General features: G+C 39.4%; 1 protein-coding gene across 3 annotated transcripts in view; it reads left to right on the top strand.

Annotated features, from left to right (window-relative positions):
* The first annotated feature begins 4,262 nt into the window (after positions 1-4,262).
* The window catches only part of col17a1 (collagen type XVII alpha 1 chain), a 27,175-nt gene continuing 16,976 nt past the window's right edge, over positions 4,263-14,461 (top strand). Inside the window, exons 1-13 of one of the 3 annotated variants that reach the window (XM_011493273.3) lie at positions 4,263-4,371; positions 7,183-7,265; positions 7,349-7,390; positions 9,357-9,779; positions 9,849-9,896; positions 9,966-10,019; positions 11,292-11,339; positions 11,447-11,587; positions 11,664-11,765; positions 12,550-12,615; positions 13,593-13,673; positions 13,776-13,820; positions 13,906-14,046. In XM_011493273.3, coding sequence (XP_011491575.1) covers positions 7,202-7,265; positions 7,349-7,390; positions 9,357-9,779; positions 9,849-9,896; positions 9,966-10,019; positions 11,292-11,339; positions 11,447-11,587; positions 11,664-11,765; positions 12,550-12,615; positions 13,593-13,673; positions 13,776-13,820; positions 13,906-14,046 — 1,255 coding nt within the window. In that variant the 5' untranslated portion in view covers positions 4,263-4,371; positions 7,183-7,201. The remainder of the gene's footprint in view (positions 4,372-7,182; positions 7,266-7,348; positions 7,391-9,356; positions 9,780-9,848; positions 9,897-9,965; positions 10,020-11,291; positions 11,340-11,446; positions 11,588-11,663; positions 11,766-12,549; positions 12,616-13,592; positions 13,674-13,775; positions 13,821-13,905; positions 14,047-14,461) is intronic. The other 2 variants (XM_011493315.3, XM_011493361.3) reach the window with 2 other exon arrangements.

Raw genomic sequence — 14,461 nt, 5'->3', positions numbered from 1 at the left:
AGCTGTCAGCTGATGGCTCAAGGCTCTTCAGAAACATTAATGCTCACCGTCAGTAGTCATGCAGCTTTGAGACGTTTCTTCCTCCGCTGCAGTTTCCCTGGATTCTATTGACATACTACTGAACAATATTTAATCCAGTCTCTGAAGGTTTGATTCAACAGTTTCTTTTGAGAATCAGGTCCATTTTTACGCTCAAACCGTTTCACCACAACAACTCATGTTTGGCTACGAGACAATAAGCTATAAGACACTGAAAGACTGTCAGAAAATTTCAAAAATGGACCAATGTCAAATGTTTGTAGGAGACAGACGTAAAAAAAAGAGAAGTTTCCTGTTGAGAAACATGTTCAAAACACCAAAAACCCAATTCTCACCAGATCAAGATTTTGATAACAATATTGCAGCCATGTTTTTTTTTTTGTGTGGGGGGGGGGGGGGGGGGAGAGAAAATGTAATAATTCAATTCAATAAAAGAAAGAAAAGAAAATGTAATAATTCAATTCAATTCAGTTTTATTTATATAGCCTAATATTACAACTTAGCTGTCTCAACAGGCTTCATTAATTGAATAAAATAAAATAAAATAAAATCAGTTATAAATTACAATAGCTGATTGCTACGCTAGACTAAACTGGGCATCCCGGCCCTGAGACCCCCTTCTTGGTAAGGAAACACTCCTAAAAAAAATAGATTCCAGGAAAAAAAGAAGAAGAAACCTCATGGGTTTCATGAAGGAGGGATCCTCTCCCAGGACGGACAGGCGATGTACCAGAACTTTAAGAGAAGAATTAGCTTATCCAACTCTCATATAACTCCCCTAATTTGGGGTAGATACGGGGTAGATATTTCATTTTATCAACTCCCATAAAACCTGTGGTCTGCACAAGAGGCCCATTAGTGGTGTTGATGTGATAAGTATGTGCCTTCTATGTGCAGATGGACTGTTAGAAATGTGAAAATTAGACAAAGTACAGTTTGTGTGGACATTCTACAGGGATTAATGAATCACCGGCACATCCCACGTGTGCTGCATTCACGTGTGGTCAGTAATGAGGCACCATACAACAGCATCTCCCATACGTCATAAGTGCATACAACTTAGACGATACATTTACCACTCACACACAACATGGTCCCTTAGCCCATAAGTACCCAGACACGTTTTACTTAAAAAAAGAAAATAATGTGGGCTATTCTACAGACCAACTGGACCACAGAACACATTTAGGATGTTTTTCTGTTACACTGATGTCACTCCAGGTTCTTGTGGGTTACGGCGGTCGCAAAAGCCTCAAGGTACATGCAACAGGCTTTGAACTTGATTCATTCGCTGGACTAGATTTCTTTTGGTTTTTCCTTCGAATACTTTTGTTGCTTTAATCAGAAATAGTTTGAGACATGTTTCTAAATTCATCTACATAGGTGGGCCGGTATGGTTCAGGTGCTGTAAAAATCTATTTTCTATTTCCTGTGATGAGGCCAGTCTCGTTATTCATCAGTATATCTAACCTGACAGAAGTACAGGCTATAAGCTGGAACTTGTCAGACGAGTTTGGAGACATCTGTAGAGCGGAGGAATAGAAAACCCCGCGGAACATCTGAAGAGAAAAGTATAACCATGGATGACTCAAACTACAAAATGCAATGAAGAAATGCGCAGCTGGACCAGATTAATATAAAAAATATTTGGTTTTAACACTAAATTAGTTCATCATAACTTCTTATATCATAAATTCACTATTCTAACTAGTCAAATGTCAAATATGATATCTTTTTCTGGATTCTACAGAATGTGGGTGTGAAAGGAATTTATTGGCACATTTATGGCAAACACATTTAGCTGCTGGGTGTTGAACTGAAACTCCACTTGTTCTTTTGTAGGAACTGTCATAAGACGTTCCTATAAAAAACATCTTTGATGATTTTGATTATTCTTGTCGATGAGATCAGAGGTAAAATCCTAAACAAACCTTTCTCTTTTTTTCTAGAATGATTTTATCCGTGAAGATAAAACAAATCACTTGGAGTCAGAATTAGAAGGGGACTTATTCTGGCAGAGGGGCCTGCCAAAAAATACACCCCCAGAAGATCTGTCCCCGTTTCTCCTGAACTGTTTTACTTTTGAGACTTTATTCTAGATCAGATCAGGATTGTTGAAAAATGTTGTGAGTCAGAATTAGAAAGATGTTTTCTGGCGATATGCACCCGTGCAAGAAATCTATTTTTGTTGTCTCAGCGTGCTTTACACTAAAAAAACACTTTCATACCATCTATGAATTATTTTTAGGCAATTTTATTTTCTTAAAATATGACTCCAATCATCTTTTGATCTATTGTAAAAATGTTCCCAGTGGTCTGTTAATTACGATTGAAGGGCGGCAGTGGTTGAGCAGGTCATCCAATGATTGAAGCAGTTCGATCTCTGATCCCCCAGTCAAGTTTCGTTGTGTTGCGTTGCGTCTTTGGGCAAGACACTTCACCCTCCCTGCCTCCAGAGTGGCTCCACTGGTGTGTGAATGCGTATGAATGTCCAGGTGATGGCTGCCATCGTGGGCCACGCCTCCGTCAGTCTGCCCCAGGGTAACCGTGGCTACATCAGTTGTTACCATGACCAAGGATAAAAGAGGAGTGACTGAATAATGGACACTTTGTAAAGGCTTTCAGCGTCTGGAAAAGCGTGGAAAAAATCTATTATTATATTGTTGTTTTTAGACAAAAATTTAATAAATGTGTGGTTTTCTGGGACATAGTTTCTGCAGAGCGGCAGAAATTCTTAATAAAATTGGCCTCTGAGCTGTAGGCAGGACTGTTGGCACTCCGCTCAATTCCCATGATCCCTTTGTGTACGCTCTCTCCTGCTAGCTTACAGCCCCTCACGCCCCCAACCTAACATTACCAGTGCAACAAAAACGGCGAGCAGTATTGCAGCTGTACGGTTTGGAGCCAGACGCCAACTCAGACGAGGAAAACGACGACACACATGGATCCATTCGTCTACGCATGGAAGCATCAGAATGGAGGTTGAGCAGGGAGATTGTGGCTCACCGATTGTAGGTTCTACAAGCACCTACAAGCTTTTACAAACCAGTCTGTTTCTGATTCACAACAATTTGATTAAAGGAATACTCAGAAATTACATTTTGAGATGAATTTTCTTTACATATGTCCATCATGAGAAACATGGCACAAGAACATGTTAAAAGCGCAAAAGCACTATTATCATTGGAATGGGTCTGTAAGGTTTTTCTGTGTTAAAGAATGTAATAGTTAAGTTGGTAAAAAAAAAAAATGCTTGGCCGTTAATTTTAATCTACCTGGCTGGCCATTAACCCTTGTGCTATCTTAGATGACCCCACCCTTACTTTGACATGTTCTCCCTACCACGACAAAGGTGGATAAAGGTGGAAAGATTTCATGTAATCCATGGACACCAGTGAAGATCACAAATCATTGAAGAAAAAAGGTTCAGAGCACTGTCTAGTGGGTCTAGATGACCCAACTCCCACTGGTAAACTCCCCAGGATAGCACAAGGGTTACAAATGTAAATTTCGGCCACTGCCCAAACCCTGAAGGAGGACTGTGGGGGAGGATGTTCACATGAGTGTTTGAGAGTCCTCATTGATGTAAAACTTTGTGTTGGGCCTCACTGATGGGATTCTTCACACCACTAAAGGAGTCCATCAGATTAAAAACTGAGCCAAAAGTACGACAAAATGCCAGAATTTAAAGTTTGAAAAACTGTAAAGATCAAAAGCCAGAAAGGATGAAGGTTCGGGTTCCTCTGTTGACAAACGGCACGCTAACAGGGAGGTCAATGATCTAAAGGTTGGATTCTTAAAGAAAGATGCTGAGATGTTCACGTTTACCCAACTCCAAACTGCAGGAATGTGGACAACAGGCAGGAAGGAGCGTTTTTCTCTGCCTCACTGAGGGTGAATAGAAACGGCGTGAAGCCATTCAGCAGATAATCTGGAGGCGCCGACGCTCCTCCATCAGATTTCTGTCTGAGCTTTAGTGTTGGCTTTCCGAACGCCAAACAGGCCGCTAACAAACATCCGCCGCTCGAAGAACAATGCAGCAACAATCTTCAGTCACTTTCACTCTTTTCATGTCCTGAGGGGTTCTGTACTTGCACCTTGTATGTTTGCCTGTTGCGGGCTGCAGAAATAACCCCCCCCCCCAGCCCCCACAGCTCTGTTGAGACTTGTCTACTGAAGCTATGAGTCACACAAAGCAAATACATAAACTCTCCAAGCTCTTGAGACGCTCAGGAGCTGCACAGCACCCAAACACCTGGACTTCACTGGTTCGCCTCCTCCTTTGAGGGCACAAGAGGAAGAGCGCCGACGTTTTCACAAATGATCTCAAAGGTACAGTAAAGATCCGTTCTGTCCACTCGCAAAGTTTGAAACAGCTTTAGGTTTGGGGCAGGACTGTTTGGTTCTCCTGCCTCACCTGCACCTGTTTCCATATCAGAGATCAATTATGGATCATAACACAGGACACACACACAAGCGCGCACACACACACACACACACACACACACGTATCTGATCATTGTATTTTTGTTTCATGTTCAATCAATGCAAAAAATAATTCTAATTTTCGTTCCTTCTATTATTTTGATTTTAGCCTCACAAAATCTCAGAAAACCTGAAAATATTGTTACTAATTAGCTACAAACTGTAAATAATAAATTCGTGGACCTGTTTTATTAAAAACCAAACTGTACATTGTACTCAAACTTGTTTATAAATTGACGGTGAGAAGATGCTACAGTCTGATGGTCAAAAGGAAGGAGCTTCTGGTCACCAGCCGAATCATCAGTTAAATAACATCTGCTCGGTTTTTTCTGGAGGTCCATGGCAGCCTGGTGAACACGGAACCTGCTGACCTTTGTGTGAAAATAACATCATTAAAGCAAAAAGATCCAAAATAAAAGCAAAAAAACAAAAAACTTCTATGGTATGTTAGAAAATAACCAACCTGAAAATAATGATTGAAAATGCTGTTTGTAGTTAAAGAAAAGTCAGATAATGATGGCCAATATGAGGTGTCCAACAAACAAACTGTTTTATGGTTAATAAAAGAAATGAAAGTTTCTTATATGCTTAGATAAGCAGATTACTAAAGAAAACTGGTGTTGATCAGAGTAAATTTGGGCTCATGAAGCTGCATTTAGTAAATTTTCAGTGACAAAAATAGACTATTCAAAATGGTTTAATGCATCACAGAGGGTTTTTAAATTGCCACTTTATTGTGAATTCACAATAAAAAGTAAACAGTCTGTTATTTTTTTTTCTTTCCCGTTTTCTGCAGAGACCACACACATGATGGTCACCGTAACTGACTCCTGCTGGACGTTTCTAACCATTAGCATGTTTTAATTCCCCTGTAAGGATCATTAACATGTGGTTCGCATTAACCTTTGCTCCCTTAACCTAGCTGTGAAATAAATATAAAATACATTTCATTTATTTTAGCTCGTTTGGGACGTAGGACATGTGCAGCCTTGCAATCAACTAGCAACCTGTTTGGGGTTTTACCCCACCTTCACCCAACAGCAACTGGGTTAATCCAGTAGCTCCATGACCCCAAAAGGGATTCAGCAGGTTCTGAAGATGGATGGATGGATGGATGGATGGATGGATGGATGGATGGATGGATGGATGGATGGATGGATGGATGGATGGATGGATGGATGGATGGATGGATGGATGGATGGATAGGTTGTTATTTTTTTTTTCTTTTATTATACTTTTGCACCTTGGGACAACTTTAGTTCTATATAAATTAATGGCTCTTGTTCTGATGCTAAACAGAAAGATTCCTGATTATTGACAGTCTTTGGTGAATTCTTCTAACGGCCTCCTGTTGGTTTTTTGTTTGGTAAATTATAGCAGAAGGAAGCAGTGACCGTGTCTTTAAATGTTACTCTGTCCGTTTGTTTCCTTAACATAAAACATCGTCATAACGAGGAAATAACTGCTTTTTGTTTATGCGTACTTTCAGGAGAACAGAAAATAAATAGATTTTTATTCAGGAATGTTGCTCATCAAATGACGACTGATATGGGGGGGGGGGGGGGGGGGGCAGATCCCTGCTAGAGCTACAGCTGAACAGCAGCCAACCCAGAGGGAGAACATCCAACGGAGAAATGAAAATGTTCAAAAGAAATATCAATGAGAAAAAATGTCAAAATAAATGATTAATTTAATGATTGAATGTCATTCACACGTTTGTTTGTGCGACCAAACACAAAAACAGATGGAAGTTGATCTTGTCACCACGTAAGATGCACATTGCTGCATTGCCCTCGTGTTTAAGTCCTAAGGCTGTTGTTGGTCTGAATTTAAGGGATAATTGTAGCCAAGTGGCACAGCGAATATTTTAAGTGTGGCATGATTAAGCCACATATTTCTAGCATTAAAAATATTTGTGTTAAGTTAAAAAAAGTGAGTCTTTAGAGTGTAAAGTACTCAAAGTAAGTGGAGATCCTATGATGGTCATCTAGAGGAACTGTTGTGTTTTTCCTCTGATCTCCGAATAAGATAAAAGGTTTTTTGTTAGAGAAAGTGAACTGGAATTTAAATCCATTTTCTTGTGAAAGCAATTCTGTTATTGTGATAACAAGTTTTAGATAATAATTAAAAATGAATAAATAATAACAAGCAGTTTAAACGATTAGCAGACATGATTGGTCCCAGTATCTGTACAAACGTTAACATTCATAAATGTTAAATGTCTCCCATCGAGAATGAAAGTCAGATCTCTGGTGACCCAGAAATGTTCTTTTAACTGGATTTTAAGGTTCAAACGTAAACATCCGCATTAACAGGCTCCACTCTGCTTGAAGGAATCCTGTATTTTTCTTCACCTGTATGACTTGAGGCAAAATATGAAATGGTTTTGTATTTTCCTGAGTGAAACCTCACGCCAGCTCCAGCCAGGTGCTCTCAGAGATTTTCCTTTATGCGAACCTGTTACGCCTATTTCTATAAGGTGAACCCTTTAAATCATGTCTGACTGTAAAGAGGATCTTCAATAAGAGAGAAATATGAGTGCATGTGTAAGTGCTGCCCTCAGGGAACATAGACACACACAGTCATGAAAACGACCTCCTCCTTTTTGTCGTACGATGGCCGTCTGTACATTTCAGCACAAACTTTTTTTATTTTTAGTTTTAGCAACTGTGGTTGGATGGACAACCTCCCAGCGGTCAGAACCGTCAGTTCAGGTGGAGGCGCTGTAGGAAACAGCAAAGGTGAGATGTCAAGCAGTCCTATTTTCTGTATGAAATCTGTCAAAAGCTAACCTCTTTTTTCTTTTCTTTTGTTTTTTTTTTAGTGGTCACAAAATCAGTAACAACTACTCAACTGACATCACAAAGTACGTTTGTTAACAGGTTACACAGAAAATTTAAAGTGATAACAATACAGAAAAAAATGCTCTCCAAATAACTTTTGTCTCCAATAGATTCACTGATAAACATTATTGATGTTAAAACATATTAATGCAGTTCTTCCCCTTTCATGCATATGTACTTTATTGTATCGGTATGTTTTTAAACATGAGTTTTCAAGTGTTTCATTTGACTTAAAAGTGTTCTTTAGATTAAAATAAAATTCTAAAAGCTAGCCACGTTTGATTAATGAGTATTTAAGGGGTTTGTCAGACTCCTAAATACACAACTTTTTGTCTTTTGGTTTATCTTTATCTTAAATTAACTGGTTCAAAGCTTTTTGGATAGAGACAAAAATGTGTTCATTTTTTTAGTGCAGTTATATACGAGACCGCTAAAATGTTAGCAAGGTTAACTTGTTTTTGGAACAATTCGGCTAACTGGCCAAAATATACGAACTGACCACTAGAAAAATATAATCAACAGGATAATCAACAGAATTTAAAGGAGCAGGAAAGACGGTTGTAAAACAAAAACCCAAATTATGCTAAAACTGTCATGCTTTTGCTTAAACTAGGCAAATAAATGTTAGCTAGTCAGTGTTAGCTTGTTATGTTATGACTTGTTTTATTTTTTTATTAATGTTTAATAAAAATACATTATCTTGGAAAAAAAAAACCTCAAACAAAGCAAGAGATGTTTATATCACAAAGTAGAAATATTCAATCATCGCAGATTTTTTGCGTTTTGCGTCTATGAACCATTGACTGTCAATGAAAACTGGACCGAGAATGATGTCATCCATTGAAAATAACTCCAACCAAATGAAGTCAATTCAGTCGCTATTTTTTTTGCGCAATACGGATGCCGCCATGTTGGAGCCAGACGACGTCAGTAAGCAGTGATTGGTCAGAGGTCTGTGTATCAATCACCAAATGGTGTCCGAGTGCGGCTGTGTCTGTAGTCCAACGCTCCTCTGGGGGACGAGTCAAATGCAAAGAACAGACGCGTGACAAATAGTACTTTGAATCAAACAATTTGAACGTTTGACACGAGACCACATGCTGTTTTTGAGGCATCTGATTGGTCAGTTTATAATCTGAATAACTTGAAATGCAGAAAAAAAGGGTCACTCCCTCCAGTTCTTCTATACAGTTAATACTATGAAATTCTGTTCTGTCTGTTGGCGTGCTTTAGAGACTTCCCAGTTGACTGCTTTGTGTGACTTTGGACAAGTTTGGATAACAAATATCACAAAATGTGTTTAACTCAAACATGTATCCATCAGTAGTGTAATTGTTGTTGTTGTGCCATGTTTTGGAAAGTTCATGGCTGAAAAATCTGGTATTTGATTTTTTTTTTTTTTTTTTTCATCTTATAATACATTTTTTAAATTAATCAACAAATGTGAAAGACATGGGCACAAAAGTGAATTAAACGTATAATGTGATTTTAAAAAAAATACTATAATCAGCAAATAAGTGTCAGCATATGTCAGGAACCTTATTTTTTGATCATGTCAGAGGTTTAGGCACAGAAAGGTTTCCTTTTGGACTGTAGAGTAAAGTTGCTATGAAGGTAAGAAAGAGAAGTTAGCATCACATTAAATGTTCTGCCTTTGGGCAGCAGAATGACAGCTCATCATCTTATGTTTGACATGAAAAATCTTTACCCTGGGCACCACCAGCTTCAAAAATGTGAGCATGTCACAAATCATTCTCATCTAAGGGCAGATGGATGTGATGCTGTACAGTAATGAAGCGTGTTCAGGCACGCTGTTAAAGAATGTTCCCTAATAAGAAAAATAGCTTGAATGAGAATTCCTTTTATTAAGAAAATAATCTGTTTTCCTGTTCAGTCTTGCTGAATTTTTTTTTTTCCAGCCTTGGTCTTGGCCGGTTGTTTTTCCTGCAAAAGTTCGACCAAAAAAAAGAATATTTTTGCTTTGTGCAGGTGATATTTCAGGAGGAAGAGGTTCAGGTGGAGGTTCCGGAGGCTCCAGTAGGTCTGTTCTGACCTCATCCAGCAGCTCCCATCACAGTGGACTCAAAAAGCGAGGGGGCTCCGGGGGCACTGGTGCTGTAGCTGTGTCCTCAGGAGGGTTTAGTACAGCGTCAGGGGCAGTAGAGGGGTTCAAAGCAGCTGGAGGGGGCTCTTCCAGCATGTCACAAAGCTTTGCAAGTGCTGGCAAAGACGGAAAAAGGGAAGCTGGTCTGGGAGCTGTGACAGTTTCCACAGTGACCAAGTCCAGCTACAGTTCAGGAGGAGCTGGGGAGGCCAAGAGAGGTCCACTGTCTCCAAGTGCGTACTCCCTTCAGTCAAAGGAGAGGAAGAGTGCCAGCACCACAGCTGCAACGATGCTGGATGTATTTGATGGTAGGCCACGATGTCACAGACGTCATTTTTAACAAAAGAAAAGCAGTCATGTGACCTGTATCGTTTCAGAAAGCTCCAGTAGAGAATCTTCTCCTGAGTACAACAGGAAGGAGTACGGTACGGACAAACCATGAAACTCACACTTGAGTATTTCATATCCTCAGAAGTTTGCGTTTTCTCTTACAGGCAGTTCAAGCGCAGCATCCAGTTTGCCCACCAGAGGGAGAGCTCAGAGTAGAGGTACGGCCACAAAAGTAGCCTAACGTTAGCTTAAAAACTTTAGAGATCACAACTGGAAAAGGTAACCACAATCAGCATTAGCCATTTTCCCCTTAAAGTGACAGGCCCCGCCCATGGCGCCAGAACAAACAACAAATGTCAAAATGTTGTTGCACCTATCTCAAGGGCGCCGCCTAGAGTCAAAATATGGCATTGCAGGAACAACACCTTCTATCCCCCCTGAACTTGCGTGAGCTTTTTGTGTGGGATTACATCCAGTGACTTGCAATAAGGCTGTCTGATCCAGATTCATTGGATCAATAATATATTTTTAACTGTTTTACCTCGACGCCCTTACAGTAAAAAAATAAATTAATAGACCATCGTAAAAACACTCCTCTGACAGCCAAATAAACCACTAACAGCTGGTCTGTTCCTAATGTTAGTTTGTGGATGCAACTACTCACTTTCCCCACAATTCAGTTCAAACCTTGATCTTTGGGCCCCGGTTTTGTTTTGGTTGGATATATGATTTCTTGCAAAATAACAATGAAAAACAAAACATAAAAAATAAGTGAAAAAAACTTTTCATTTGCTATAAGTGAGTAACAATGAAGATAAAGCTTTCATAGGTTATACTAAACCTGGTGTAATGTAATGTAAGAAGTATTTTTATTTATTTGTTTAAGTAAATAAACAAATAAAAAAAAATACTTCATACACACGTGTTTGACTCTTTCAATGTAAACATACTGGAATTCCCTTTCCCAACGTTACAGTTCAACAAAGTAAACATAAGGTTTGGTTTTAGACCAAGAATTACGGAATCCCTAGTTCTGACTATCATGCAAGTGTAGCAAATAAAATACCAAATTAACAAGGATGAACAGGAAATGTATCCTAAAGTGGTGAAAACTATTCCACAAATGTATCGGGTCAACACATAAAAACACTTCATGGATCCTATCAGAGGAGGAGAGTTGGGTTGTGTCTGAATTCCTTCACTACTCACTACTTAGTGCACTATACTGTATAGCGCGTTCACCATTTTGTAGCGCTCTCCAACTTCAATTCCAAAATCGAGTGCCTTGGAAATTTCCGAGAAATCTCTGCATAAACCAGGGTGTAGCCTTCACGGAGGCCTGGTGCCACTTTTGTACTGCGTACAAATAAAGAAATAAAGGCACCACTGTTCACACTGTCATTGACAATAACATGAAGGGACATTTTTTAGGAAATTAAGTTGATCACTTTGATAAAGTTCATTGATTGTTGATTTGATTTGGTTTTCAGAGAGCGAGATCAGAGCGAGGCTTCAGAGCGCCTCACCTCCAGCCCGATGTGAGTCCCCCCCCCCCCCCCCCCCCCCCCCTGTGTGTTTAAAACCTACGAGAAATGTCTGTTTGAAGGGAGAACCATGAAGAGTTTTACCTGGTTCTGCGCTTAAGGGACGGAGCTTGATGATGTGAAGCGTCTTCTGAGAGGAAACCGCTCCACCAGCACCAGCCCGCCCCAGTCTCCCAACAACACACTGCCCATCCCCAAGAAGGCCAGCGTGGAAACCAGAACCTTGTCTGACAGTTCCCCAGGTCCAACGCTCAGCCATTTTTTCCTCATCAGAAAAGGTGATTTTCATTTTCCACTCATCTTTCTTTTCTCTTTCAGATCAGTACAACGGCATGTGGTCCGGAGACGCGGGTGTTGGTGGATATGGATACAACACAAATCCCAATAACTTTTCCACTACCGCCCCTCTTTACCAGTCAGGTTAGTCACCTGTAACACCGGATAACAAGAGTTAAAGTCCGTTTTGGTATTTTTATACAGAAAATGTTTGACGTTACACTAGAAAATCTACTCTCTGCAGATGGAAATGAATTCAAACAGGATTTTGTAAAAGAATAAGATCAAGCAGTTTGAAAACGCTGTAAATAAACGTAGATTAGATTTGAACATTTAAGGTTATAGCACTAAAAATGCTGTAGAGTTTAATTTCTGTAGATAACAGTTGGGAGCTGCCCTTCAGAAAAAAAAGCTTTGCCCCCCCAATGGACCCCCAATTTTTGAATCAATATAACAATACATTTAGAAATTTTTGCCATTACAACTGTAGATCGCACAGAGATTCAAGCAGCTTGAGACAAACAGAAGACATCAGTGTGCAAAAAACGAGAGGCAGTTGTGCACGGATGCAAATCGTGCAACAATAAATGGAAAGGAGGGTAAATGGAAAGAACGGTAACAAGTAAAATGTTCATTAGTGTCATTAGATTAAAAAAATCATTGATCCAAGGATTTTTAAGGATTGCAAAAATAATCAAAGCAATATTTTAAATCAAATTACGCATTCTACTTTCTTTTTTTTTTTACAAATACATTTCCTTGATTCTTTCGTTTGCAATGGCCTTCCACTTTGTTCTTATTTGCCACCCTTCCAAAGTCTTCTGCCCCCCACCCTCCATACATCTAATATTTGATAATTACTAAAGGAATAGTAGTTTGTGGATTGGTCTGAATGAGCCGGGTTCTAGTCAGGTTCTTTTCTGTTCAGGAGTTCAGAACAACCTAACCCATGGGTTCCCCTCGGTGAACACGGGACTTCCTGCCAGTGGCTCCGGTGAGAAACCACCTCTGCTAATGGGGGATTTTGTTTAAGAAAGCAATCTGAATTTATGTGTGAACCATGAAGAGTGAAAGAACCTGCATGAATCATGTTTTTTGAGCAAAATGGCAGTAAGTGGTTTGAGCAGCTGGTTGTGTTTTTGGTTGCTTTATTGTCCAAAAAAAAAGATGCATATTTTTTTTCTAGATAAAATGTAAAAAACTAATTAATTTCTCTTAAAATCATTTTGAATTTCATTTTCCAGATTGTAATTGTGCATTTGTCAGTGAGGCATGTTAAGATATTTTGTGATCAAACTTAAATTAAGAAGATAATAATTGGACTGTGTTTTTAGTGCTTTTTGTGTAGCGCCTCAGGACAATCTCAGTTGGTGTTTTAAGGTTAGGTTTCATTCAGATCAATGAAAGGGAATTTAGTTTGACAGTCTGTGTGAACTGCAGGGTCTCAAACTCCTCTAGTGTCATTCTTACAAAAACTCCTGGTGAATTAAGTTTTCCTTCATGCAAAAATTACACGTAGTGGGAAAATTGTTGCTAATTTAAAAATATTATGAATGAACCTAGCATCTCTAACTAGTCAACTGAGGTACAACCCTAAGAGTTAGCTGTGGCGCTACAGAGGCATCGGCAGCAAAACCAGCTTCTTTCCCAAGGCAATAACCATCCTCAATTCCAAAATGCACAGATAAAATCCATACTTCTGTCCACATCGTCAACACTCCACCTCATTGCTACCCCTTGCACATCTGACACGTTTACACACAAATTTTTTATGCAATTTTGCAGACTAATTTCGGACATTCTTCATTACAGTTTATATTTGTAGACTTGTATGTACTGATCTGTTTGTTTGATATTTATTTCGTTCCTTGCTATTCTTGCACTGTAATGGTGATGCCTCATTCTCATTGTACAACGGACAATGACAATAAATCTAATCTTATCTATTGCCAACATGCTCGTCTGTTCCAGCTCCAGTTTACGGCGTGCAGAACAACCTGGGGGGTACGAGTCAGCCGGTCTTCTATCCGCCTGGAAGCGGCCCACAAATTGGTAACTGAGAGGATTAATATTCAAACTGTTCCATGCTCTGCTCTTCGGTAAAGGTTTGCTTGTGAATGTAGCATCATACGATACGTTACTCTCCGCCTACAGTTTACGGTGTGCAGAAAAACGTCTCTGGATCGAGTTCGAGCGCAGGTGAGGCAGCTCACACCCGCGTCCTTCTGGAGTCGCATATGACAGTGCACAGGTCATGACCTAAGGTCTTGTTTGTCTGAGGCAGCGAGACCCAGCAGCTCGGCCAATCACGAGGCTGCGCTGATTGAGAAGGAAAATGCTCCATTCAAGAAGGAGACGGAGCGGCTCGTCATGGACAAAGACACCGGGAAGCAGTTCATGACTGAAGCACCTTCCATTCATTCTGGTACCACCAAAGCCCAAGATGCAGCAAATCTTTAGAAAAACTCTTTCATCTTACTTATTCTTTTATTTTGAATTTACTTAATGGGAGGTTTGGTCTTTACTATTTCATCTTTTTGACATTTTCTCTAAGGAGTGGTTTATGGTTTGGAAGGCTCTCAAAGTTAGTTATTTTTTTTATCTTAATTTAAAACAATAGTTTTTCTTTATCCTCACATAACTAAGACACAAATGAAAAGAAAAATTTTTCAACACCTCAAGATATTTAAAGAGAAGCACCAGACTAAAAACTGGTGATTAAGTAACTTAAGTCCAGAAGTGGTGGAGAAATCTTGATTAAACTTTCTAAATAGCTGAATCCTCTTAAATGAATCTAAAGACCGTTTAAAATCAGAGCATCCATTCTTAACAGGATAACG

The sequence above is a fragment of the Oryzias latipes genome, chromosome 1 (assembly GCF_002234675.1).
Source record: "Oryzias latipes chromosome 1, ASM223467v1".
Taxonomy (NCBI): Eukaryota; Metazoa; Chordata; class Actinopteri; order Beloniformes; family Adrianichthyidae; genus Oryzias; species Oryzias latipes.
This window is presented reverse-complemented; position numbering and strand designations above follow the sequence as displayed.